Source organism: Pan troglodytes, chromosome 9 (assembly GCF_028858775.2).
Source record: "Pan troglodytes isolate AG18354 chromosome 9, NHGRI_mPanTro3-v2.0_pri, whole genome shotgun sequence".
In the NCBI taxonomy this organism is placed as follows: domain Eukaryota; kingdom Metazoa; phylum Chordata; class Mammalia; order Primates; family Hominidae; genus Pan; species Pan troglodytes.
This window is the reverse complement of record NC_072407.2, coordinates 113690174-113711559: the sequence shown is the minus strand read 5'-3', so window position 1 is coordinate 113711559 and position 21386 is coordinate 113690174. Positions and strand designations below refer to the sequence as shown.

At 45.3% G+C, this 21386-nt stretch overlaps 2 protein-coding genes across 8 annotated transcripts in view; one reads left to right on the top strand and one right to left on the bottom strand.

Moving 5' to 3' along the window:
• PPP2R1B (protein phosphatase 2 scaffold subunit Abeta) overlaps window positions 1-3919 on the top strand; it is a 42634-nt gene extending 38715 nt beyond the window's left edge. For 4 of the 6 annotated variants that reach the window (XM_016919872.3, XM_063782581.1, XM_009424073.5 and 1 more), the window contains 1 exon segment: window positions 3775-3919. In XM_016919872.3, coding sequence (XP_016775361.2) covers window positions 3775-3806 — 32 coding nt within the window. In that variant the 3' untranslated portion in view covers window positions 3807-3919. 6 annotated transcript variants of the gene reach the window in all.
• A 2036-nt stretch (window positions 3920-5955) lies between these two features.
• SIK2 (salt inducible kinase 2) overlaps window positions 5956-21386 on the bottom strand; it is a 122296-nt gene continuing 106865 nt past the window's right edge. The window contains exons 9-16 of one of the 2 annotated variants that reach the window (XM_016921975.4): window positions 18447-18611; window positions 10822-11050; window positions 10063-10347; window positions 9763-9926; window positions 8890-9000; window positions 8074-8165; window positions 6720-7334; window positions 5956-6045 (exon numbers count right to left, since the gene is read on the bottom strand). In XM_016921975.4, the coding sequence (XP_016777464.1) occupies window positions 6042-6045; window positions 6720-7334; window positions 8074-8165; window positions 8890-9000; window positions 9763-9926; window positions 10063-10347; window positions 10822-11050; window positions 18447-18611 (1665 nt within the window). In that variant the 3' untranslated portion in view covers window positions 5956-6041. Of the gene's footprint in view, window positions 6046-6186; window positions 7335-8073; window positions 8166-8889; window positions 9001-9762; window positions 9927-10062; window positions 10348-10821; window positions 11051-18446; window positions 18612-21386 lie in introns of those variants that run through there. The other variant, XM_016921974.3, reaches the window with a different exon arrangement.

Sequence of the window (21386 nt, the reverse complement as noted above, 5' to 3'; positions counted from 1 at the left end):
TGGAAACATAAAAACAGTACATTTTCCTTGCAGAAAATTACCCCATTTAAATTACTATTTGGTACAAAGATTATTTATTACACTGCATTTTAGGCAATTTTCTAACATTAAGTGACAAGTTATACTTTTGATTTTTTTTCACATTGGAGCTATTATGATTTGCACTCATAATACCAAAGCTACTGAACTCACCAATTTTTTTCTTAGTAATTAAAAAAAAGCACACAGAAAATATAACTACAATTAGATTAACTTTATCAAAAGTAACTCTTTCAGACCAAACATCCAGCAAAACCACCCACCTCCCTTCAGATATAAGCAAATAATCTTGCCCTTTCTACAAAGTGCAGATATCTCTGTATCCCTTTTATTTCTCAAACTGCAGTCCCCGAAGTGAAGCAAACCTTTCTCTCCACTTCTTTCCCCTTCAGAGATTTTGGTGAAGGCAGGTTTCTCTTACCACCCATGGTGGAAAGGTCTCACCACTTGAATTTCCTTGACTGAGCAAATCTTCTGCAGACAGACACCACAGAGCCAGCAGCAGCCCATTATCTGCACTGGGGAATGTGACATTATTCCATCTGGGGTCATATGTTTCCAGGATGTTGTTTTGTACTTCTATTTTTAAAGCTCCCCTCTACCCACCCACTTTGCCTCTGAAAAGACAGAGTATTAAGTCAAAGTCTGTTATTACTTTTTTAATCCTAAAAGTAATAAGCACTTCTATTTGATGGGGCTTGACTGTAAGGAAATGTTACGCCCCTCATTGAGACAAAGGCTGAGTTCATGACCGTTCCTGGGGTGGAATCTGCTGGCCTGCAGTGGTGGCCTGATGCCGTGCAATACGGCCCCTTGGCAATTGAGGAGGGGGGTGTTCTGTAGGAAACTGCTGTATTGTAACTTGGAAAAACTAGACATCTTTGAGGTGAGCCTAAACTTCTGCAGTTAACTGGACGCTGAAAGGCAGGCGGGTCTGCGGGGTTTTTGTCTCCCTCAGCCTGGTTCAGTGCACGGCCACCTGGACAGCTGCACTGTCACCTGAAGGCGGCCTCTTCCCCAAAGCCAGGTGGCTGTTGAGTGGAGAATAAGGTTGTGGGAACAATGTCACATTCACCCTGTGCTTGACCAAAATGGGGGCTTTGTTTATACAGCTGTTTGCTTATGAAAAGAGTCAGATGCTACTGAGGAAAGAGAAGGGAAAGAGAGGGCTTCTTCCAGTGCTAGAAGCCAGAGAACCAAAACCAGAAGCCAGTCAACCCAAGCGCGTGTCCCAGCTCCTTCTATCACCAGCTGTGATCTCAGAGAAGTCACAAACTTCCCAGAGCTTTGGTTTCTTCAGCTGTGAAAAATAAGGACAGTATCTCCCCAGCTAATTTCATAGAATTGTTGTGAGGGTTAGAAGAGAGTACTTGTGAAAGTGCTTGGTAAAACTAATGTACAAATATAAGCTATTGCTCCCTTGTGGGTGGGCGAGCAGAGTATCTGGGCAGAACCCATCACAGCTCTCCCTGGGTGGGTCTGCGGGCACTGCTGCCGCCTGGTTCTCTATCTGTGCCCCAGTGTGTGCCTGAGTCTGCTGATAGGTTGAAATCTGCCTGGAGAAGATGTGGACACAAGGTGGGGGTGCACGTAGGATGGCTGTCAGTCTTCTAGAATCAGCTAGGCTACCTTAATTAGGACAAAAATGGTAAAATAAGAATGGGAGAGGCTACTGGAAGGTGAGAGGCTCCACTGCTTTCGTTCACCTGCCACCAAGGGCCAGACAAGGGCTCTGACATTACAGGTGCTTCAGGCCACACTGTAGAACCTGTCAGAAGGGAGATGATAGAAACTTTAAGAAAATCTCTTTGTCCAGTTTAGAAACAGAGGCAGATGATACTGCTCTTGTCTTTTTTTTTTTTTTTTTGAGGTGGAGTCTTGCTCTGTCGCCCAGGCTGGAGTGCAGTGGCACGATCTTGGCTCACTGCAAGCTCCACCTCCCGGGTTCACGCCATTCTCCTGCCTCAGCCTCCCGAGTAGCTGGAACTACAGGCGCCCGCTACCACGCCCGGCTAATTTTTTGTATTTTTAGTAGAGACGGAGTTTCACTGTGTTAGGATGGTCTCAATCTCCTGACCTCGTGATCCGCCTGCCTTGGCCTCCCAAAGTGTTGGGATTACAGGCGTGAGCCACCGCGCCTGGCCGATACTGCTCTTGTCTTTCATACATTGCTCTGAAGATAAGTTCTATAAAAAAATTCCAGGTCGGGTGTGGTGGCTCACGCCTGTAATCCCAGTACTTTGGGAGGCCAAGGTGGGTGGGTCACCTGAGGTCAGGAGTTCAAGATCAGCCTGGACAACATGGTGAAACCCCATCTCTACTAAAAATACACAAACTAGCTGGATGCGGTAGCACACACCTGTAGTCCCAGCTACTTGGGAGGCTGAGGCAGGAGAATGGCTTGAACCCAGGAGGTGGAGGTTGCAGTGAGCTGAAATCACGCCACTGCATTCCAGCCTGGGTGACAGAGCGAGACTCTGTCTCAAAAAAAAAAAAAATTAAATAAATTCCAGAAGCAACAAAATGATCAAAGATCCCTGCCTGTACAATGACTCCAACTTACGAGCCTCCCTGTTCTCCAATTTTCACCTTTCATGTTTAGGCACAAAGAGACCGAGTGGCTCGGGTGGCTTCCCAGGAGGCAGTTAGAGGCAGCCCAGTTTAGGAGTTCGAGTGTAGCAGGTCAGCCCCGGCACCGGTGTCAGCCACTGTTCACAGGGACTGAGACTGTGAAATGACACACTGCATATTGTCTCTACAGGAGGTCGAATGGGAAAAAGTTATCTGGAGTATGAATTTTCTTTAAACCAATAGGGAGCTTAAATGTGACTGTTGATACAGGTTTTAAAATGTAATACAAACATATTTACGAACCTGGGGCTTGACTAGAGGCTGGAGGACCCCAAAAAGGAGCGCCACTCACTCACTCTGTCCTTGCATCCTCAACTGCCCGCATGTCTCCAGAGGCTGCTTAGTGCCCACACGCCTGGGACCAACTGTGACTCCAGGCTGCTGCTTGTCACCTTGCCTTAGTTTCTGGCTGATCACCTAATCACTCTGGAGCTGAGAATATCCTTCTCCCCACGTCTAACCCGTGGGCAGAATTCTGTGAGCGTTTCCCTGCCTTTAGGACTGATGACACTCAGTGTGTGGGTGGAGGTGGGGGAGTCGGTCAGTCTTATGGTGAGTCCCTTCTGCTGGAGACCGGTCCACGAGAGAGGGTAGGGGGCAGGGGAGAGGCCGATACTCCTACAGGGGGGGTCCTCCCTTGCTCCCCATCAAAATGCAGAGCACCCCATTACTCCAGCACCAGAGTTGGGAAGGGACACAAGAGGCAAGGGCTGGCTTCAGTCTTGGGCTCCTGTCTGTCCCAACCACTGACTCCAGCATACGGTTTAAACACTTGGGAGTTCTTGATATCTGAGGAAGAAAGGGCCACTGACTTTTTCTTTCCTAGGAGGCAAAAGTGGATGGAAGAGAGAAGGGGTTTGCTCAGATGGGCACGAACAGCCCCTGAGCCCCATCCCCACTCCCCTGGTGGGCCCTGATGCTCTCCCACCCAGGGATTCTCAAGGTGGATGGTATAGAGAACCATCAGCCTCCTTCTTTTCCCACGGTGACAGAGGGCAGTGCAGGCAGAGGTGGCGAGGGGGCAGCTGGGGACGGTCAGTGTCACCGGGAATGTGAAAGTGGGCCCCCTCTTCCTGTCGGGCTAACATGCTGTTTGCCTTACAGGGACCAGTGTATCAGTTGCGTGGAGATACTAGAGACACACTTGCCCAGCTGGAAATTGCAGAGCTAGTGCATTTCTCCCAAAGCACAGACTAATACCCCGGATTTAAAAAAAGAACATAAAAAATAAAGTACCACACATATTGCACTTTTTGCCGAACGAAATTTTTACCTCACGTTCATCTCACCAAAGTCTCTTCAGAGGAGCCTGGTTTACAGGGTGATGAAGCTGATGATGATACAGTAGTGTACACACTGCTAACGTGAATCAGACTGGAAAGCAAGTCAGTACTTCAGAGTAGCCCCGCAGAAAAAGAGCGATACTAAGCCTTCTTAGTGTTTTGTTTGTTAGTAGTGATGAAGAGAAAACTGCTTGGAAGCTTCCATGGGTCACTAGTTAGGGACAGAGCAGCACAGGTGATCAGACAGGGCTGAGCAAACACCTGACTGACCAACAGAACCAGTCTCCTCAGCAGCTTACCTTGCAGTCAATACAGAGGGTTATGGAATTTATTGATTTCTGCTTGAAATAAACAAGATAAGCAAATAGGAGCTTACAACACAGGTCCCAGCAGGAGGGGTCACGCTCTGCATCAGGCCGGTGTCCACGCCGCTGCCGTGTGTGACGGCTCCTGATAGGCCTGGCTGCTGTAGGGCACCTCTCGATTTCTCTCTGGGTCCTTAACCTTCCAGTAGCCTCTCTGCAGTCCCTCATCGGCTGGCCTAACCGTCCTGCCATAGCTCCCAGGTCTCCTGGGCTAAGCAGCTCATGGCATTGTTGGGGGGCAGGAGTTTATGTCGATCTGTAACTACACCATTCCTGCAGTTCTGAAATGAGTGGCCCCCATTTTCAATCTGCAGGCATTTTAATATCGCAAATATTGTAGCACTTCTGTAGTATATTTTGGGAAAACGTCTTCCTTCAGTCTAAACAAATCAAGCCCCATTTTATAACTGGCTATTTTGTAAAGACTCAAAACAGATTAGAGATCTTAATGAAATGATCTCTTAAATGAAATGATGTTCTTTATTTCACGAAATCATCAATCTTAAGCACGAGCAGGAATAAACAACTCCCAGAAGAAGCTTAATTCATTCTTCCTGGATTTTCACTGTGTGTTATTAAATCACAAAAATGACAGTCCCTACACTGCCCTTTCCCACTGACACCAAGTCCAACCGTAAGCACAGTGCCTCTGCGAAGCATCCTGGCACCCATGGTGAGCGCTGGCGACCAGGCAGTCTCTGGCCAGCAACAGGGACTGCTCAAGTTACCGACGTTGGTAGGAGCTGGGCTCGCATGGCCAGAATGGAACCCCCTAGACTTTCCACACGTCACCTGCCTGGACGCTAACTACAAAGAGGAAAGGCAACTTAAAGGTGTTTTCTAGATGCAGCATCAGTTAGTCCCTCTCTTTGTGCTTTAAGGAAGATGCTTTGTGCTTAACACATTCATCTGCTGATGGGACAAGCCATTCTAAAGGGCAGAAATGATCATCTTTAGAATTAACACTGACTTTGTAACACCTGGATGTTAACTGTCCAAATGGCAAATTATTCATCATTTCTAGGGATACAGTTAGCTAGCTGTAGCATCTAATTTTTACTTACTTTGATGACTGAATTGTAAGTGTTGGTTAAGTTTTATTAGTAATATAATGTTTGGCAGATGATCTGCTTAAATGGTTAACACATCTGTGGTTCTTTGAATATTGCTGTAATACTTGAACATTTCATTACAAGTCAAAACTTTAAGGAAATTAAGAATGCTGATTCCCACATGGTGGAAAACAAACTCTGAAGTGACTTTGGATTTAGCATTGACATAAATGGAAACTGTTGGTTTCTACAGAAAAGAAAGAATTAAAGCATGATCTGGGGGAAAGGCACCGCACTACCACTTCACATGGGACAGAAAAGTTCATTTATCATGTCCTTAAAATCTCTAAGCCCTATATGAAACTGTCCAAATATACAAAGCTCAATAAACTACTAGCAACATATAGTGTAAGGTCAAAGTAGTTATTACATCGGAAAAGAGACAACAGGTACCCTGGAGACCGACTGCCCCCAAGCCAGCAGTGTCCACGAGAAACTGCAGGAAGAGCCTGTCTTCCCTGGCCCAGGGCTGGTGCTCTTGATGCGTTCTTGAGTTTCTTGCCCCCTGCCTCCACGGTGGCGGGTCTCCTGTCAGTTCCACGTGTGACACCTCTGGAGTCCTGAGTATATTCTGACACTCGGCAACCCAGGGCACCTTCTGAAGGGGTGTGTCACCTGCTTCCGAATGGAGATGAAGGCAGTTTCTGGGGTCAGTACCAGCTGTTATTTAGTGGCCCCTGAAACACAGCTCATGCCCCACTGCTTTGTGATGACCTTGGGGGACAACTTGCATCAGCAGCTAAGAACTTAGGATTCAATGACAAAGCACAGCTTTCCTTTATTTCCTGTGCATCTGATTTCCTGATGTCTTCTTGATTTGCCTTGTAGCAATATGTGGTTGCTCAGCTTCAGTGAAAAATATATTGCCTTTTTTCCCCCATATATATGCAATAGCACACACCCTTTCTGCTTTCACCAAGGTTGCCCTTGATAATAAACGGATGTAATCCTGCATAAGACCTGGGTCTGAATGTCTTCTTAGGAACACATTTGTCAGTGCTGCCCTCGAGAGCTTGCTCCACTCGACCGAAGGGCAGGAGCCTCAGCCTACAACTGTGTTCCAGCACTTGCCACAGAAAACTTTGTGGTGGGGCAGAACCAGGAGGAAGCAACATCCACCCCAGCCAGGCCCTCTGATTCCAGTTGGGTGGCTCGATTTCTCCCCGTTAGGGATAGGGCAAGAAAATAAGCTTTAAATTTAAAAGGCTGGAATAAAAATAGGAACATACACTCTTCCTTCACCTGACCCACCTCAATTCCTGTGCTGAGACTAATTCACCAGGACATACCCATTGTGTTGTGGATCCACAGCGTCTAGCATTTCACAATCAAAGAGTCCAGGTAGCTCAGAGAGGGCTAGTGGGTCGTAGCTGGAGGGGGCCTCTTGCAGTCCTGGGCTTCTGGGACAGTCTGGCCCCGTTAGGTCGCTCTGCTGGGCTCCATCCACAGGATACTGACAGGGAGTGGGATAGTCTGGCGCAGGGGAAGCAGCGCTTGGCAGCTCACAAGTCTGATAGGAGAACTGTAAGGGGGCTGGGGCAGCTCCTGGCTGTCGTGGTGGTGGAGGGGGTGGTGGCGGTGGCGGCTGCTGCTGCTGTAGCTGCGTGGGCAGAGGAGGAGCAGCCCGGGGACCGGAAGTGGAGGGCAGGGGCTGAAGCTGCATCTCTTGGTACTGGCTGAGGAAAGGGCTGTATTGCATCTGCTCGGAGGAAGGCTCCAGGACGGGGCTCAGGGGCTGGGTCAGGCTGAACGGTGGGGCCTGCTGAGAAGGCGGTGGAGTCTCCTGGCGGGGAAGGGGCAGCTGCTGACTTGGCTGTGGGTAGGAGCTCTCTGCTATCTGCATCTGATTAAAATAGGCCTGCAGTTGAGACTGCTTCTGAAGAAAGAGTCGCTTCTGCTGGAGCCTAAATTGGTAATATCAAAGGAAATAATTTTAAATCTTCTCAAGTGATGGCAATTTTAATGTAAATGCAATACCAGTCATTAGCTTCAGTCTTCTACTTAAGTCTCTCTCATGTCAGCAAAAACAAGTGGGAATGGGAACCAATTGTGTTGGGTCTCTTAAACCTAATCTCATGTTTTGCCCCCCAGTTCTGATGATCCTTCAGTACTAACGTGAGCAGGAATGCATTTTCTCTGACTCCGAGTTTTTTCCTTTATACAATGAGAGGATGATTTCCCTTCTGGAGAGGCTAGAAGGGGAGATAATCACACCTTGGCCTCTGCAGGTGTCTGCAGTTGATGGATTGATTAGGGTAGGTCTACCTTGGCCAAGCTGCTTCTACTAGCGAGGCTGTAGGCACACATGATAGTAAGGGAGGACGGAAGGCTCCTGTGCCGCCTACCCCACCTCCATACTTTGGGCCACTGACTGTGAAAGCTTGGAGCTAGTCATACCCCAAAGAGGAAACGCTAGAAGAAAAGGAAAACAAAGTACACTGTGGGGCTGCCAGTGCCTGACAGGACCATCCTCCATGGATACTGAGATATCCTCTTAGTAATCATGCTCAGAGGGCCTGTGACACACGCAGAAAACCTATTTTCCTAGTAGTAGCGAATGTGAGAGGAAAAGGACAACACATTCAGTGTTCTCAAGGCTTCCAGAAAAGGAAGCAACTTCTTTGGCCAAAGTCCCCTTCTCACCTATGTTCCTGCAGCTGCTGCTCAAGGCTCCGCGGTGGTTCTTTGCAATAAAGCTGACAGGTGTTCTGGGCCTTTGACAGAAGGCTGGGCTTCTGTAAGAGCAGAAAAACAACATGAGCGTGACAATGTGCTGTCACCTAGGATGCAGTCATCAGATGTGCTTCTGCCTGCAGGATGAATCCAACTGCATTCTACAGAATACACACGGGGTGAAGGGACTGACATTTACTCCCTGAGACCCTGAAAGAGCATCGGGCCCGCAGGCCTGGGCCATCTCTGACCTCACCTGCTTCCTTTTTCCACTCCATTTCCAAAAGTCCACTAGGACCGTGAGGCTCATGGACATTAAAAAGCAATGAGAAAGGTGGAGTTAGATCTTGAGAGCAAAGGCCCCAGCACCCGCTGAATGAATGATTCATCCTTTACGGGATCTATGCTTTATCACTTTTTAAGATTTTTATGCACCAACATAGAAAGCCCATGTAGAAATTCTGCAGACTTAAGGTTTTCATTTTATTTGTTACTCATTAAGAGGAATACAATTAGAAAGAAAGAAGCCAGGTCTCCCGTTCCCACCCCTCAGTGGCATATCCTTTCGTGGGGCTTGAGGACAAAGCCTTTCCCACCACCAACACACAGCATAAAGCTAAATCTGAACACGTTTCTAGAAACTCCAAGTACAGAGTCAAAGCTACTTGCCTATAAGGAATCAAGCAGCTACCCTAAATAAATGCCAGGCAAAACAGGTTTCTGCTTTGCAGAAGAACAGATTCTGGATGAGCAGAGTGAGGTGGACTCGCAAGGAGAAGGACCCACCTGGAGTCTGTGCTGCAGGTACTGGGTCTCCAGGCTCTGCCGTGGGGACAGCTGGGGATGCACGCTGGCAGGGAGAGTGGAGACGCTTTCCTGCTGCTGAGAAACTTCTTCCTGAGGAGCAAGGGGTGGAAACAATTTTCAATTCCCCATGGGGAAAAACGTCTCAGTTCTTAGCTGAAGCACCTTTGCAATGTCCAAGAGGAATACCAACTCCACTGAGACTTATTAATACTCAAAGCTTTTACAGAGCCAGTAGGCTGAGGGCTCATTACTCTGCAGAACATTTATGCATGTATTATCTCTAGTTAACAATTACCTAGTCAGTACTAGAGCAAAGGCTCTTGGTGTCACCAGGAGGCCATGGCCTTCATGTGGGCCTCGAACTATAATCCTCTTGGATGCACTGAAAATAGGCTCAAAATAAAATCAGGTAAGTAGCAGTATTTATTGTATTTTTAGTATGAATAATCCACTTGTAGTATTTACTAAAGTGATACCACATCAAAAGTAGTGGTGAGAAGCTTCTCATTTGGGTGTAGTTTATTTGTGTATTTTTCATTTGGGTGTGTGTGGCAGGAGAAGGGGAGTTCAAGGGCGACTGTAAGGTCACTCATCTGTACTCTGCCCTGTGAGCCAAAAACAGCTTGAGAGTGTCCAGGCCTCTATCTGGTATTGATCACTTGGAAGCAGCGTGGATGGGTTGAACCCGTCAGTGGCAGGTGGCAGCAACAAGGCAAAGAAGCTGTGGGTTTTCCCAAACAGGCTGTTTGCTCCAGGACTGGAGAAAATCCTCTAAGTGAAAATGACCATCTTCAGGACAAACTCACACCTCATCCTCACAGAGCCATTGAGGGAAGGGCCCAAGGTACCCACCTGAGGGCAGCTGCTAGCAAGGTCCTGGAGCTGAGGAGCCGCCGGCGCCAGGTTAGGGTCTGCCTCCGGTCCTATTTGTTCATACAACAACTGCACTTTGTTCAACTCTAGAATTCCTTTGGTTCTAGCCAGATTCTGAAGATGTTGTCTAAATGCTACAATTCCTGAAAGAAAGCACCAAGACCAAACAGTTTAACTAAAATACAAGGCCTTTCAGTGACCACAGGTGACCACACCAACATGGCAAGAAACCGCTCTCCTACGACGCGAGTTTCAAAAAGCAGAGGAGGAAGTGCTCACCCTGGGTGAGGGAGGTATCTGATGCTCTGCGGCCCTCTCTGAAGCTCACTGGAGACCTGTTGTGGACCTCTCGTTTCTGGGAGCTCAGAGCCTGCATGGCTGGGTTGGTAGGTCTCAGGCTTATGAAGGGAGATGTCATGCGGGGTGAAGGCTGATTGGCTAACATGATGTCCTTAAGGGAAGGGTTGTCTTCCAGAAAGTTCAGGTCCCTCTGAACAGACCCCATATCATACTCAGAGTCCACACTGTCAAGGGAGGGGCTGTCATTCATGGAGAAAATTTTCCCTTTAAGAGAAAACAGAACAGATAAAACGAATAGCAATAGCATCTCCTTGGAACATAGGGTACAAAGCATAACCAGCTTGAGTTTTGACAGCTACCATGTCCTTAATTTCCAATCAAAACATCTTTTCAGAGCCCTTTTACTGGCCAATTTAGTCATCTTCAAGTTTAGTGGGGAAAACACTCCAGAAGTGGCATCTGTAAGATCTCAGCCAGTCCAAAAGAGCCAGAGTCCCTGATCAATCACGTGGCACCCAGATGAATCCTGGGGACTATGGGAGCCAACTCAGAGACATTTCAATTCACCTTTGATAGCTGCTGCCAGGCTGTGTCTGCTATACCTGCTGAATCTAATCCATAAAGGAATAAGCTATCGACTCAATTTTAGGTGTTGGCTGGCATCGTGACCACTTGTTGGCAATTGGAGTATGACATGATGCCATGAAGACTCAAGCTAGTGTCGCTCCTCTACCGTACCTGCCCCAGGCATCACGACCAGTTGATTGGTCACTTCTGACAGAGTGTGCCGTCTCTGCCCGCTGCGTGTGGACTGAAATGCCTCAAAGGCATGAGCGGGGTCTTCCTCGGCCTCTCCTTCTGTCTCCAGCCCTTCGTCAATGGAGGTCTCCATCATGTTGCTGGGCAGTGACTGGCATCCCTTCCGCACCAGGACAGGAGGCACAGGGTCAAGCAGACAGCCATTGACCTAAACGCCAGGGGAGAGAGGAAACTCAGTTTCTGCACTGCTGAGACAGAAAAATCCACAAAGGAAAACGTGTCAAGACTTGTGGCGAACTAGAAATTAAGTAAAATATTTAAACATGCACATATTTATTATGCATGACAACACATAGATTAGAAGTGAAGGCAAGTCAACTGCAGGACTCAGAGAGAGACAGAAGCCCATGATGACCCAAACTGGCACTGCTGCCCAGGTTTCTCTGAGTCATCATTATTACAATAAACAACTTTTTTAGTGGTTTCCAGAAGAACAGGGGTATATTAGTTTGAGGCCTACCAGTTATTTTTTTTTTTAAATAAGGGAAATGAAGAGGGGGAAGATGAGTTGTTTTTTTTTTTTTGTTTTTTTTTTTAACTACATGGCTCATTGCTAAAAAAAAAAAAAGGGGTAGTCACCAAGATTCTTCTATTTTTTCAACCATAAACATAATGGAAGGTTTTAGAAAGACTTTTATGTTCAAAATTTAAGTACCTGCCCATTTGATTTAGTCTTTAATTGGTTCTATATGCCTGGGGAATGGAAAGTAAGAATTCTATATAGACAGACTGATACCAGAAAAAGGATTGAAAAAAATTCAAATGGCAGACAGCCAAAGCCTCCCATTGTAGAATAACAAAGGGCTCACTGGCCCAAAATTCCAGCAGAGGCTAATAAGCCCCAGTGCACTGAATTTTGTCTCCTCCAGCAACATATACGTTATCGATGGTTCCTATCCCACAGGGGTGAGCGCAGCACAGCTCCCCGCAAGCACTGGCCCTTCCCATGCAGTTGCCACGCACACCGCCTAATGGCAGGCAGAACAGCATACTGGCATGGGGGTTGTGGTTGCAAGTTCTGGCTGGTAAAGGCCCCTGTGAGGAGGTAATTATTTACCTCATTACCTTAACTATTCCCCCGTGGAAATCAATCCATTTTCTCCTATGAATAGCTGCTCAGGAACAGCCAGTCATAAGACGCTGAGTTCTAAGCAGTACTTTCACCTGGAAAACACTGGGTAGAGCTACTGTTTCCTTTGGAAGCAGGAGAAGCTCATGTATGTGAGAGGTGGTGTGGGGTTTCCCTTTGCCAGACACACAGGAAACTTTCCTCTTATGGCAGCCAATCTGAAGACGCTGCGAGGCCCTTTATTTGGAGAAGGAGACTAGGGTGACTCAGATCTTTGTTTGCTGCAGGGAGGGGAAGGTTATTCCATAAAATCCATTCTGGGCTATAGCCCTCACTCGGGTAAGGTGGCTAATGCATTACAGGGTTTTAAAGCGATGAGCGGTCATTTAAGAGGAAGAGTGGTAAATGCTTCCTTTCCACACTGGCCAACCTCCCTCCCCATGGCAACAGAAAGCAAAACTCTGAAACCTGGCCAGCAACTCTTGCTCTCTCCTTGGTCCCTCCCCAGATAAACTTTCCTTTTTGACTAAACTTAATAGGTTCCTTGCAAGAAAGAATGGCTGTTTGAGAACTTACATTCATACCTCTAAGCTCCTTAACTCTCTACTAATACAATTTTCTAATACTAGCCAAGAATGGTTTAGAAATGAATAAGCCAACAGAGAAAAGAAGATCATTAATTAATTATCTATTAAGCATCCTTACACTTACGGCCTCCGTCAAAATTTTACCAGACATTTCTTATAGGATAAGCCATATAAGCAGGTTCTTTTTTTTTCTTCAATTTTTAAGTTCCAGGGTACATGTGCAGGATGTGCAGGTTTGTTACATAGGTAAACGTGTGTCATGGTGGTTTGCTGCACCTGTCAACCTATCACCTAGGTATTAAGCCCTGCATGCATCAGCTATTCTTCCTGATGCTCTCCCTCCCATTGCCCCCCCAACAGGCCCCAGTGTGTGTTATTCCCCTCCATGTGTCCATTCAACTCCTACTTATAAGTGAGAACATGTGGTGTTTGGTTTTCTGTTCAGCTGAGGATAATGGCTTCCAGCTCCATTCATGTCCTTGCAAAGGACATGATCTCATTCCTTTCTATGGATGCATGGTATTCCATGGTGTATATGTACCACATTTTCTTTATCCAGTCTATCACTGATGGGCATTTGGGTTGATTCCATGTCTTTGCTGTTGTGAATAGAGCTGCAACGAGCAGACTCGTGCATTTATCTTTATAATAGAATGATTTACATTCCTTTGGGTATATACCCAGTAATGGGATTGCTGGGTCAAATGGTATTTCTGCCTCTAGATCCTTGAGGAATTGCCACACTGTCTTCCACAATGGTTGAACTAATTTACACTCCCACTAACAGTGTAAAAGTGTTCCTTTCTCTCCGCAACCAGGCCAGTATCTGTTGTTGTTGACTTTTTAATAATTGCCATTCTGACTGGCATGAGATAGTATCTCATTGTGGTTTTGATTTGCATTTCTCTAATGATCAGTCATGTTGAGCTTTTTTTTTTTTTTTTTTTTTTTTTTTTGAGACGGAGTCTCGCTCTGTCGCCCAGGCTCTGGAGTGCAGTGGTGAGATCTCAGCTCACTGCAAGCTCTGCCTCCCAGGTTCACGCCATTCTCCTGCCTCAGCCTCCCGAGTAGCTGGAACTACAGGCACCCACCACCACGCCCGGCTAATTTTTTTTGCATTTTTAGTAGAGATGGGGTTTCACCATGTTAGCCAGGATGGTCTCGATCTCCTGACCTCGTGATCCGCCTGCCTCGGCCTCCCAAAGTGCTGGGATTACAGGCGTGAGCCACCACACCCGGCCGCTGTTGAGCTTTTTTTCATATGTTTGTTGGCTGTATGAGGTCTTCTTTTCAGAAGTGTCTGTTCTTGTCCTTTGCCCACTTTTTAATGGGGATTTTTCTTGTAAATTTGTTTAAGTTCCTTATGGACTGGATATTAGACCTTTGTCAGATGGATAGATTGCAAAAATGTTCTCTCATTCTGTGGGTTGTCTGTTCAGTGTTTCTTTTCATGCAGGTTCTTTTTTTATCCTTAATATTTTTACTGAGTCACACAAAATACCCGGCAGTACCCCTGAATTTACGGTTTTACTTAAATTGTCAGTTTATACATTTATTTTCTCATCTAGACTACAAGAGGAATTATGTCTTTTATTACAAAATATTTGCTGAGTTCGATTTTATCCTGGGACAGCTAGAAAACAATGACTTGATTTTTCATTGATCTGATTTTTCTTCTTCTTTTTTCTTTTTTTGGTGAGACAGAGTCTCACTCTGTCGCCCAGGCTGGAGCGCAGTGGTGCAATCTGGGCTCACTGCAACCTCCAACTCCCAGGTTCAAGCGATTCTCCTGCCTCAGCCTCCTCAGTAGCTGGGATTACAGGCGCACACCACCATGCCTGGCTAATTTTTGTATTTTTAGTAGAGTTGGGGTTTTGCCACGTTGGCCAGGCTGTTCTTGAACTCCTGACCTCAGGTGATCCACCCAGCCTCCCAAAGTGCTGGATTACAGGTGTAAGCCACTGCACCTGGCCAGATGTATATCCTTTTCAGACCTTGTGTGTACTACCTTTGTCATAAAAAAAGTTATTAAAAATGTAAGTAGACACGAAACACCTCCACTGTATCTGCATTTTCAGGGTTTACCCTCACAGTTCCCTTCTGCTATCCAGCTATGAAGGGGGTAATTTGGAAAATCCTTTTATTACATTTCAAATAAAAATGCTAAAAATGGGCTGGGCATGGTGGCTCATGCCTGTAATCCCAGTACTTTGGGAGGCCAAGGCGGGCAGATCACCTGAGGACAGGAGTTCGAGACCAGCCTGGCCAACATGGCAAAACCCCATCTCTACTAAAAGTACAGAACTTAGCTGGGTGTGGTGGCAGGCGCCTGTAGTCCCAGCTACTCAGGAGTCTGAGGCAGGAGAATCGCTTGAACCCGGGGGGCGGAGGTTGCAATGAGCTGAGATCGTGTCACTGCACTCCAGCCTGGGTGACAAGAGTGATACTCCATCTCAAAAAAAAAAAAAAAAAAAAAAGCTAAAAATGACTCAAGTGTGTGTGTATATGTATGTATACAAAATTCCTTATTAAAAAGAGATACTTGAAGTAGATTTATTCTACAAGGTTTATGCATCTGCCCTCCCATATGGCCCCCATGTCATCTGTGGATCTCAGTTCCTGTTTGGAACACCTGATCCAACCATTCTTACCTAGAGTTGGGCGACTATCTCAGAAAGGCAATATTTTTTTGAAACTGCAAACCAAAGTTTCCATTCAGACTCCCTAAGGGATTTTACTGACAATTTTAAGCACTGAAGATTTCTGGGAGGGAAGGAGAGCTGAAGTCTCTTTGAGATGCACAATACCTGTCCCCAGTTGAGAGGAGAAATGCAAGTATCAATACATGCAGCTATGAAGCATCAATCAGAAAACAACAAATGGGTGTTACAGTAAATGCACATGAGGCAGTCTCAATAAAAAGGGAACTGTGTCTCTGATAAGTTTTTCTGTGTGTGTGTGTGCACTTATTTATGGGCCCCAAGAAAGAGGTCTTAGGGAGGGAAGAGGGACAAGCGTTTTTGCTGACATAAATAAAACGGTCCACAAAGAAGCCCGGAGGATGTCTATGGCCTGGCTGAGTGCCAGCATGGCACTGCCAGTGTGGGTGACCAGCTCCAGCGTGGCACTGCTCTTCCTACACATGCAAATATACCATCTAGCTCCTGTCTATATCTTTTACAAAATCATTCATTTCCTGCCTGTTTTCTGGTTACAGTAACAATCACAAGCTTTAAAAATAGCTTGCCCTATATAATACAGCAGTCAGTGCCCAATCTGTGTTTTAGGCCTGATGCCCTCACAGACAAGCCTTTAGTCAACTGCATTTTAATTCTTTTGAGGGAATTACATCTTTAAAATAAATGAATGATGCTGCCTTAATTTATGTCTAAATTTCTGAGTGGGACTGTAGTAGCAACCACAGGCAGAGAAGAAAGACTGTCCCCAGGCAGTGGACTCATCCTTAGGGGCCCAGACACTAAATCCTTTCGGTCAACACTGGCTTGTGGCAGCCTCGCACTGAGCTGCCTGTTGTGGGCTACGCTTGGCTGAACTCATGGTCGGCCTTCTTGAATCTGCCCTGCCTTTAGTTCTCCATTTCTGAAAATGGCTCTCACCCTCCATCTAGGCTCAAAATCTTGTTACTAGTTTGGACTTCTCCCTAGACCTTAATATTCTATCAATTTTATCTGCACCATCTCTATCTGCCACTATTCTAGTTCAGGCCTCATCACCTCCCTCCTGGACACGTGCTCTAACCTGTCTTCCTGGTCACCAGTTTCTCCCCTGCACCGGGGCACACACAGTGATATGCAGGCTAACTTTCTGATGTGCAACATGGATCCCAGAGCTTCCTTGCTCAAATATCTTCAGCAGTTTCCTACTCCCCTAACAACTGTTCCTTCAGTTGTTTCAACTGATACCAAACCCTATCCCCATATTGAAAGCACTCGCTTAGGGAAAACATCTAAATTTCTTGGCTTGCCATTTAATGCTAACCTCCTCCATCTTTATTTCACATAGCTTCCCTGCATGTGCCCTTTTCCTCAGACCATCTGAACCCTTCTCTACGGAGATGGACTTAGGCTTCCCTAGTACTTGCTTTTTTAGTCTTGTCTCCACTGTAGACATCACTCCTCACCCCCGGTTTCCAGCCACCTGTCCTGGGTCTACCTGCCTTTCAATCCTCAGTTCTGACAGTTAAACCGGACTTTCCTGATCAAACAGCTAAAAGCAACTTCCCCTGCCTCGTTCTGATTTATACTTCCTTAAAGGACTGATCATATTTTATTTATTTATTTTTTTGAGATGCAGTCTTGCACTGTTGCCTGGGCTGGCATGCAATGGCACGATCTCGGCTCACTGCAACCTCCACCTCCTGGGTTCAAGCAATTCTCTTGCCTCAGCCTCCCAAGTAGCTGGGATTACAGGCGCCTGCAACCTCCCCAAGCTAATTTTTGTATTTTTAATAGAGACGGAGTTTCGCCATGTTGGCCACGCTGGTCTTGAACTCCTGACATCATGATCTGTCCCCCTTGGCCTCCCAAAGTGCTGCGATTACAGGCGTAAGCCACCATGCCCGGCCCATATTTTATCTTTTATCAATTTATTCAGCACCTGGCGGTGTCTTTCAGTATGTATAATGTTTCTTCTGCTAGGCTATAGTGGACTCTGGAGAGGCAGAGTTCATGTCTCACTCATCTTTTTATTATCTAAAGAGGCTAAAAAGACAGGAAACCATTATTTATTATCTATAATCTGTCCCAAACCTCACACACATTATCTCAATTAATCCTCATAATAGTCTCATAAAGTTGGTGTTCTCCTTTTATATAAGAGAAAACTGAGGTTCAAAGAGTTTTGTTACGTGGCCCAAGTTCACACTAAGAGGAGGTCTATTTTGAACACGCTCCAAGACCTGTGTTTTCTATGACACTCTACTACCCATTATTATGATCTTCTATACATCGCTTATGCTAAGTATATATAATACACATTGGAAGTTAAAGAGACATCTATGAATGAGAGAAGCTGTCATCTTCTGTATCCTAAATGCCAACTTCATTCCACATACTTTTATTTTTATTAATTTATTAATTTTTTGAGATGGAGTCTCACTCTGTCACCCAGGCTGGAGTGTGGTGCTGTGATCTCGGCTCACTGCCACCTCGGCCCCCTGGGCTCAAGCCATTCTCATGCCTCAGCCTCCTGAGTAGCTCAGATTACAGGTGTGTACCACCACGCCTGGCTAATTTTTTGTATTTTAGTAGAGATGGAGTTTCACCATGTCGCCCAAGGTGGTCTGGAACTCCTGAGCTCAGGCAATCTGCCCGCCTCGGCCTCCCAAAGTGCTGGGATTACAGGCTTGAGCCACTGTGCCTGGCCCAGCACATTAACTTTTAAACATTTCCAAATTGGACAAAAACACATGTATAACTGATCACAAAAGACGGCCCATCATTTTGTACCTGAGGTACCTATGCAGAAGAGCACCAATAGTAATCAAATAAAGCCCAATTTGGCATGAAAGTTAATTTTTTTGTTTTCAGCATTAATTTGTTAGGGAAAAAACAAACAAACAAACGAAACACTTGTGAGAGATCTGGAAACTTGAAGAGAGAAGGAATTAGTGAGGGAGAAAGACAGGGAGGACTTTTCAGAAGTCCACGAGGTCTGACAAATTACGTAATGGTCATACTGGTCATAATGATAAACACTGACAAGAGTTGAGCCTGGACACTGTTCTAAGGTTTTTCTCCACAAAAGCATCACTCCTGAGTGACTTAACGAAATGATAAAGTTCAATAAAGCCAAAGTACAACACTTGTGGACCAAACTGTAATCTCTCGCCAAACTGCCAGTTCTGAGACTCTCAAACACAGCCGTACCTTTGGAGTGTCCACACACTCTTCTTCCATGAATGCAGCTTCCGCCTGACAGCCAGATGCTGGAAATGAAAAGGCCTCCACGTTGGATGCCTGGGGGAGGAGGGCAGATCGCAGCAGCCTCATGTTCGGTGAATGCATGGTCACTGGGAGCCCCACAGTCTGTGCCTGTAAATATGGCAAGAACAGACAGTTTGGGAACATGAATACCTTCTCTATAAATACACAAAGTTCTAAGAATAAAATAATTCTTCCTGTGGCAATTAAAGAATGAATATTTATTTATTGGAAACTCCAGAAAGATTTAGTGAAATATATACATGGTGCAGGCAGTGATCTGAAGCAGACTCAGCAATTGGTTACTCTGAAAGAGGTCGTACAGGATTTCATTTCTGCCTCATGAGGGGATGCTTGACTTTCACGCAGGTGACGAGAAAGCTAGCTTTTGTGAGGAATCAAGAATGTTGCTCGTTCAATTCAACAAACATATTTGTCTCTTTCTTTAAATATAATACCCAGACAGATAAAGAATAGAAAAATCCTAGGAGCTCAAAATTAAACCAGGGACAGATATATACACACTCACAAGTAACTACAACACAAGGGACGCTGGAGTCAGTGCTGTGTCTCTGCCTGCCCTACCCGCCTTTTTGGTGTAGGTGAGATGGTAAATATTTATTGGTAAGGGTGTATGCGAAGAGGAAGAAAGAGAAGCAGCAGTCACATGGGGTGACAGGAACATCTTCCTTCCTTCAAGGAGATGCACAGCCTGGACTCAGCCTGCTGGCCCAGTGGAAGGAGAGACGCTTACTGCAAGCTACACTTACTGCAAGCTATGTTTTTGAAGTCAGCCCACTATAGAAAGCTCCTGATGGTTTGAAGTCTGTTCTCACGTCTCGTTTGTTAACTACTCTAGGGAAACAAGCATTACAAATGCTTCTTTTAAAAAATCATTTAAGGCCAGGCGTGGTGGCTCATGCCTGTAATCCCAGCACTTTGGGAGGCCGAGGCAGGCGGATCATGAGATCAGGAGATCGAGACCATCCTGGCTAACATGGTGAAACCCCGTCTCTACTAAAAATACAAAAAAAAATTAGCTGGGTATGGTGGCGGGCGCCTGTAGTCCCAGCTACTTGGGAGGCTGAGGCAGGAGAATGGTGTGAACCCGGGAGGCGGAGCTTGCAGTGAGCCGAGATCCCGCCACTGCACTCCAGCCTGGGCAACAGAGCAAGACTCCGTCTCAAAAAAAAAAAAAAAATCATTTAAAAGAGAATTTTTCCTTATGACAATTGGCAAAAATTGATTTTAAAGATGAAGCTGCTGAATGATCCTTTCATCACCATCCCTTCAAAACTACCAGAATAATTTATTAGATGTGTTTTGAATACAACAGGCACTGCACCACATCTGAGAAAACAATCATCATACTAGACTATGAAAGGCAGAAGGACAGCCTGTATTTTTCTGGCTATAGTTATTTCAAGGGATACAGGATGGTGAATTTTAAACTCAAACAAATCAAAGGGACAAAATGGTATGAGATTCTAGCTTCTCCTCTACCAAGACCTGAGTTTGATTCCTGGCTCCATCACGTACAAATTGTGTGACCTTAATCAGGTTTCCTAACCTCTCTGAAACTTATCTTCTTCAACTGTGAGAGCACAATGCCAACTTCACAGTGAAGTCAGGACTGTAAAAGGTAACATGCAATGTCCTTAACTCAGTAACATTAATTCCTCCTTTCCCCTTCTTCCTAAAGCCTTCAAATGATCACAAGAATGTAAGAATTAGTTTGCAAAATGAATGCAGTCTCGTTCTCAAATACTAACGGTTCCTAGTTAGAATCTTGGATTGATGATTTTCAAGGATGGGGGGATATGTTAGAAATATATTTTATATTTGAATATACTCTGAATATATTTTCAACATACTTTATATTTGGTATATTCCAATATTAATATCACTGGCTATACTGTATAAGATAAAGTAGCATTAGCAAAGTGTCAGAATGGTATGGATGCCCCAAAACAAATAAACAAACAAGTAAACAACTGCATACCATTCAGAGTGTGATAAAGAAATAGCTTTCCTTGTGTTGTCATTCCTCAAGCTTACATTCTGTGCCACTTCTGATGTTAAACAACTTTTTCTTTTCAAATATCAGGCTTTTAAATTATCTAGCTACTATGTAAAATTTTTATCTAGTCAATATGTAAAATTTACACTTCCCACTAAAGTATATTTGCTACATTCTTCTTACCCCCATCAATAGTTTTTCAATCAAAGGATAAAACTGAAGAATTGATTTCTACTTCCCAACTTTATTAGACTGCTCCTTCTCTATGAAGGTAGTCTGAATTATTAGGGCAATGCATGACTGGGGGTGCTATATGGAAATGAGATGCCCATGCCCTAACTACGACACACTGCTCCGTCCCTGACTCTCACTAGCTCGGACGCTTTAAATGGCCAGACGGTGCTGTGCCAGACCAAGCGTAGCACATTGTCCTTGACAGTGTTCACATCCGACCTGGACTACTACAACTGACTGTGAACTCGGTTAGAGGAATAACAGACAGGATCAAGGAATAACGCTTTTTGTTGTGACAATCACTTCCTAGGAAATATGGTGGGTTTTAGGAGTCTTGTGATCACTGAGGGGACCAAAGGAGTCTTTTTGGAACAAGAGAGGGTATAAATATACAGACAGCATGCTCAGCATTACACAGTTGATTAGCAAATATTAAATAAATAGATGGTCAATATCCCAAGGAAGCAGATATTATCAAGATATTAAGAGTGTCAATACGCAATGATTATGTCCAACAAATTGTGATCACTCTTTAGACCACATGTTTAGTGCTTTGAATCTCTTCTTTGGACTTTGTGCTCTCCAGAACCATTAAAATGAAAATAATGTTCTTTCCTATGGGAAAATCGTTG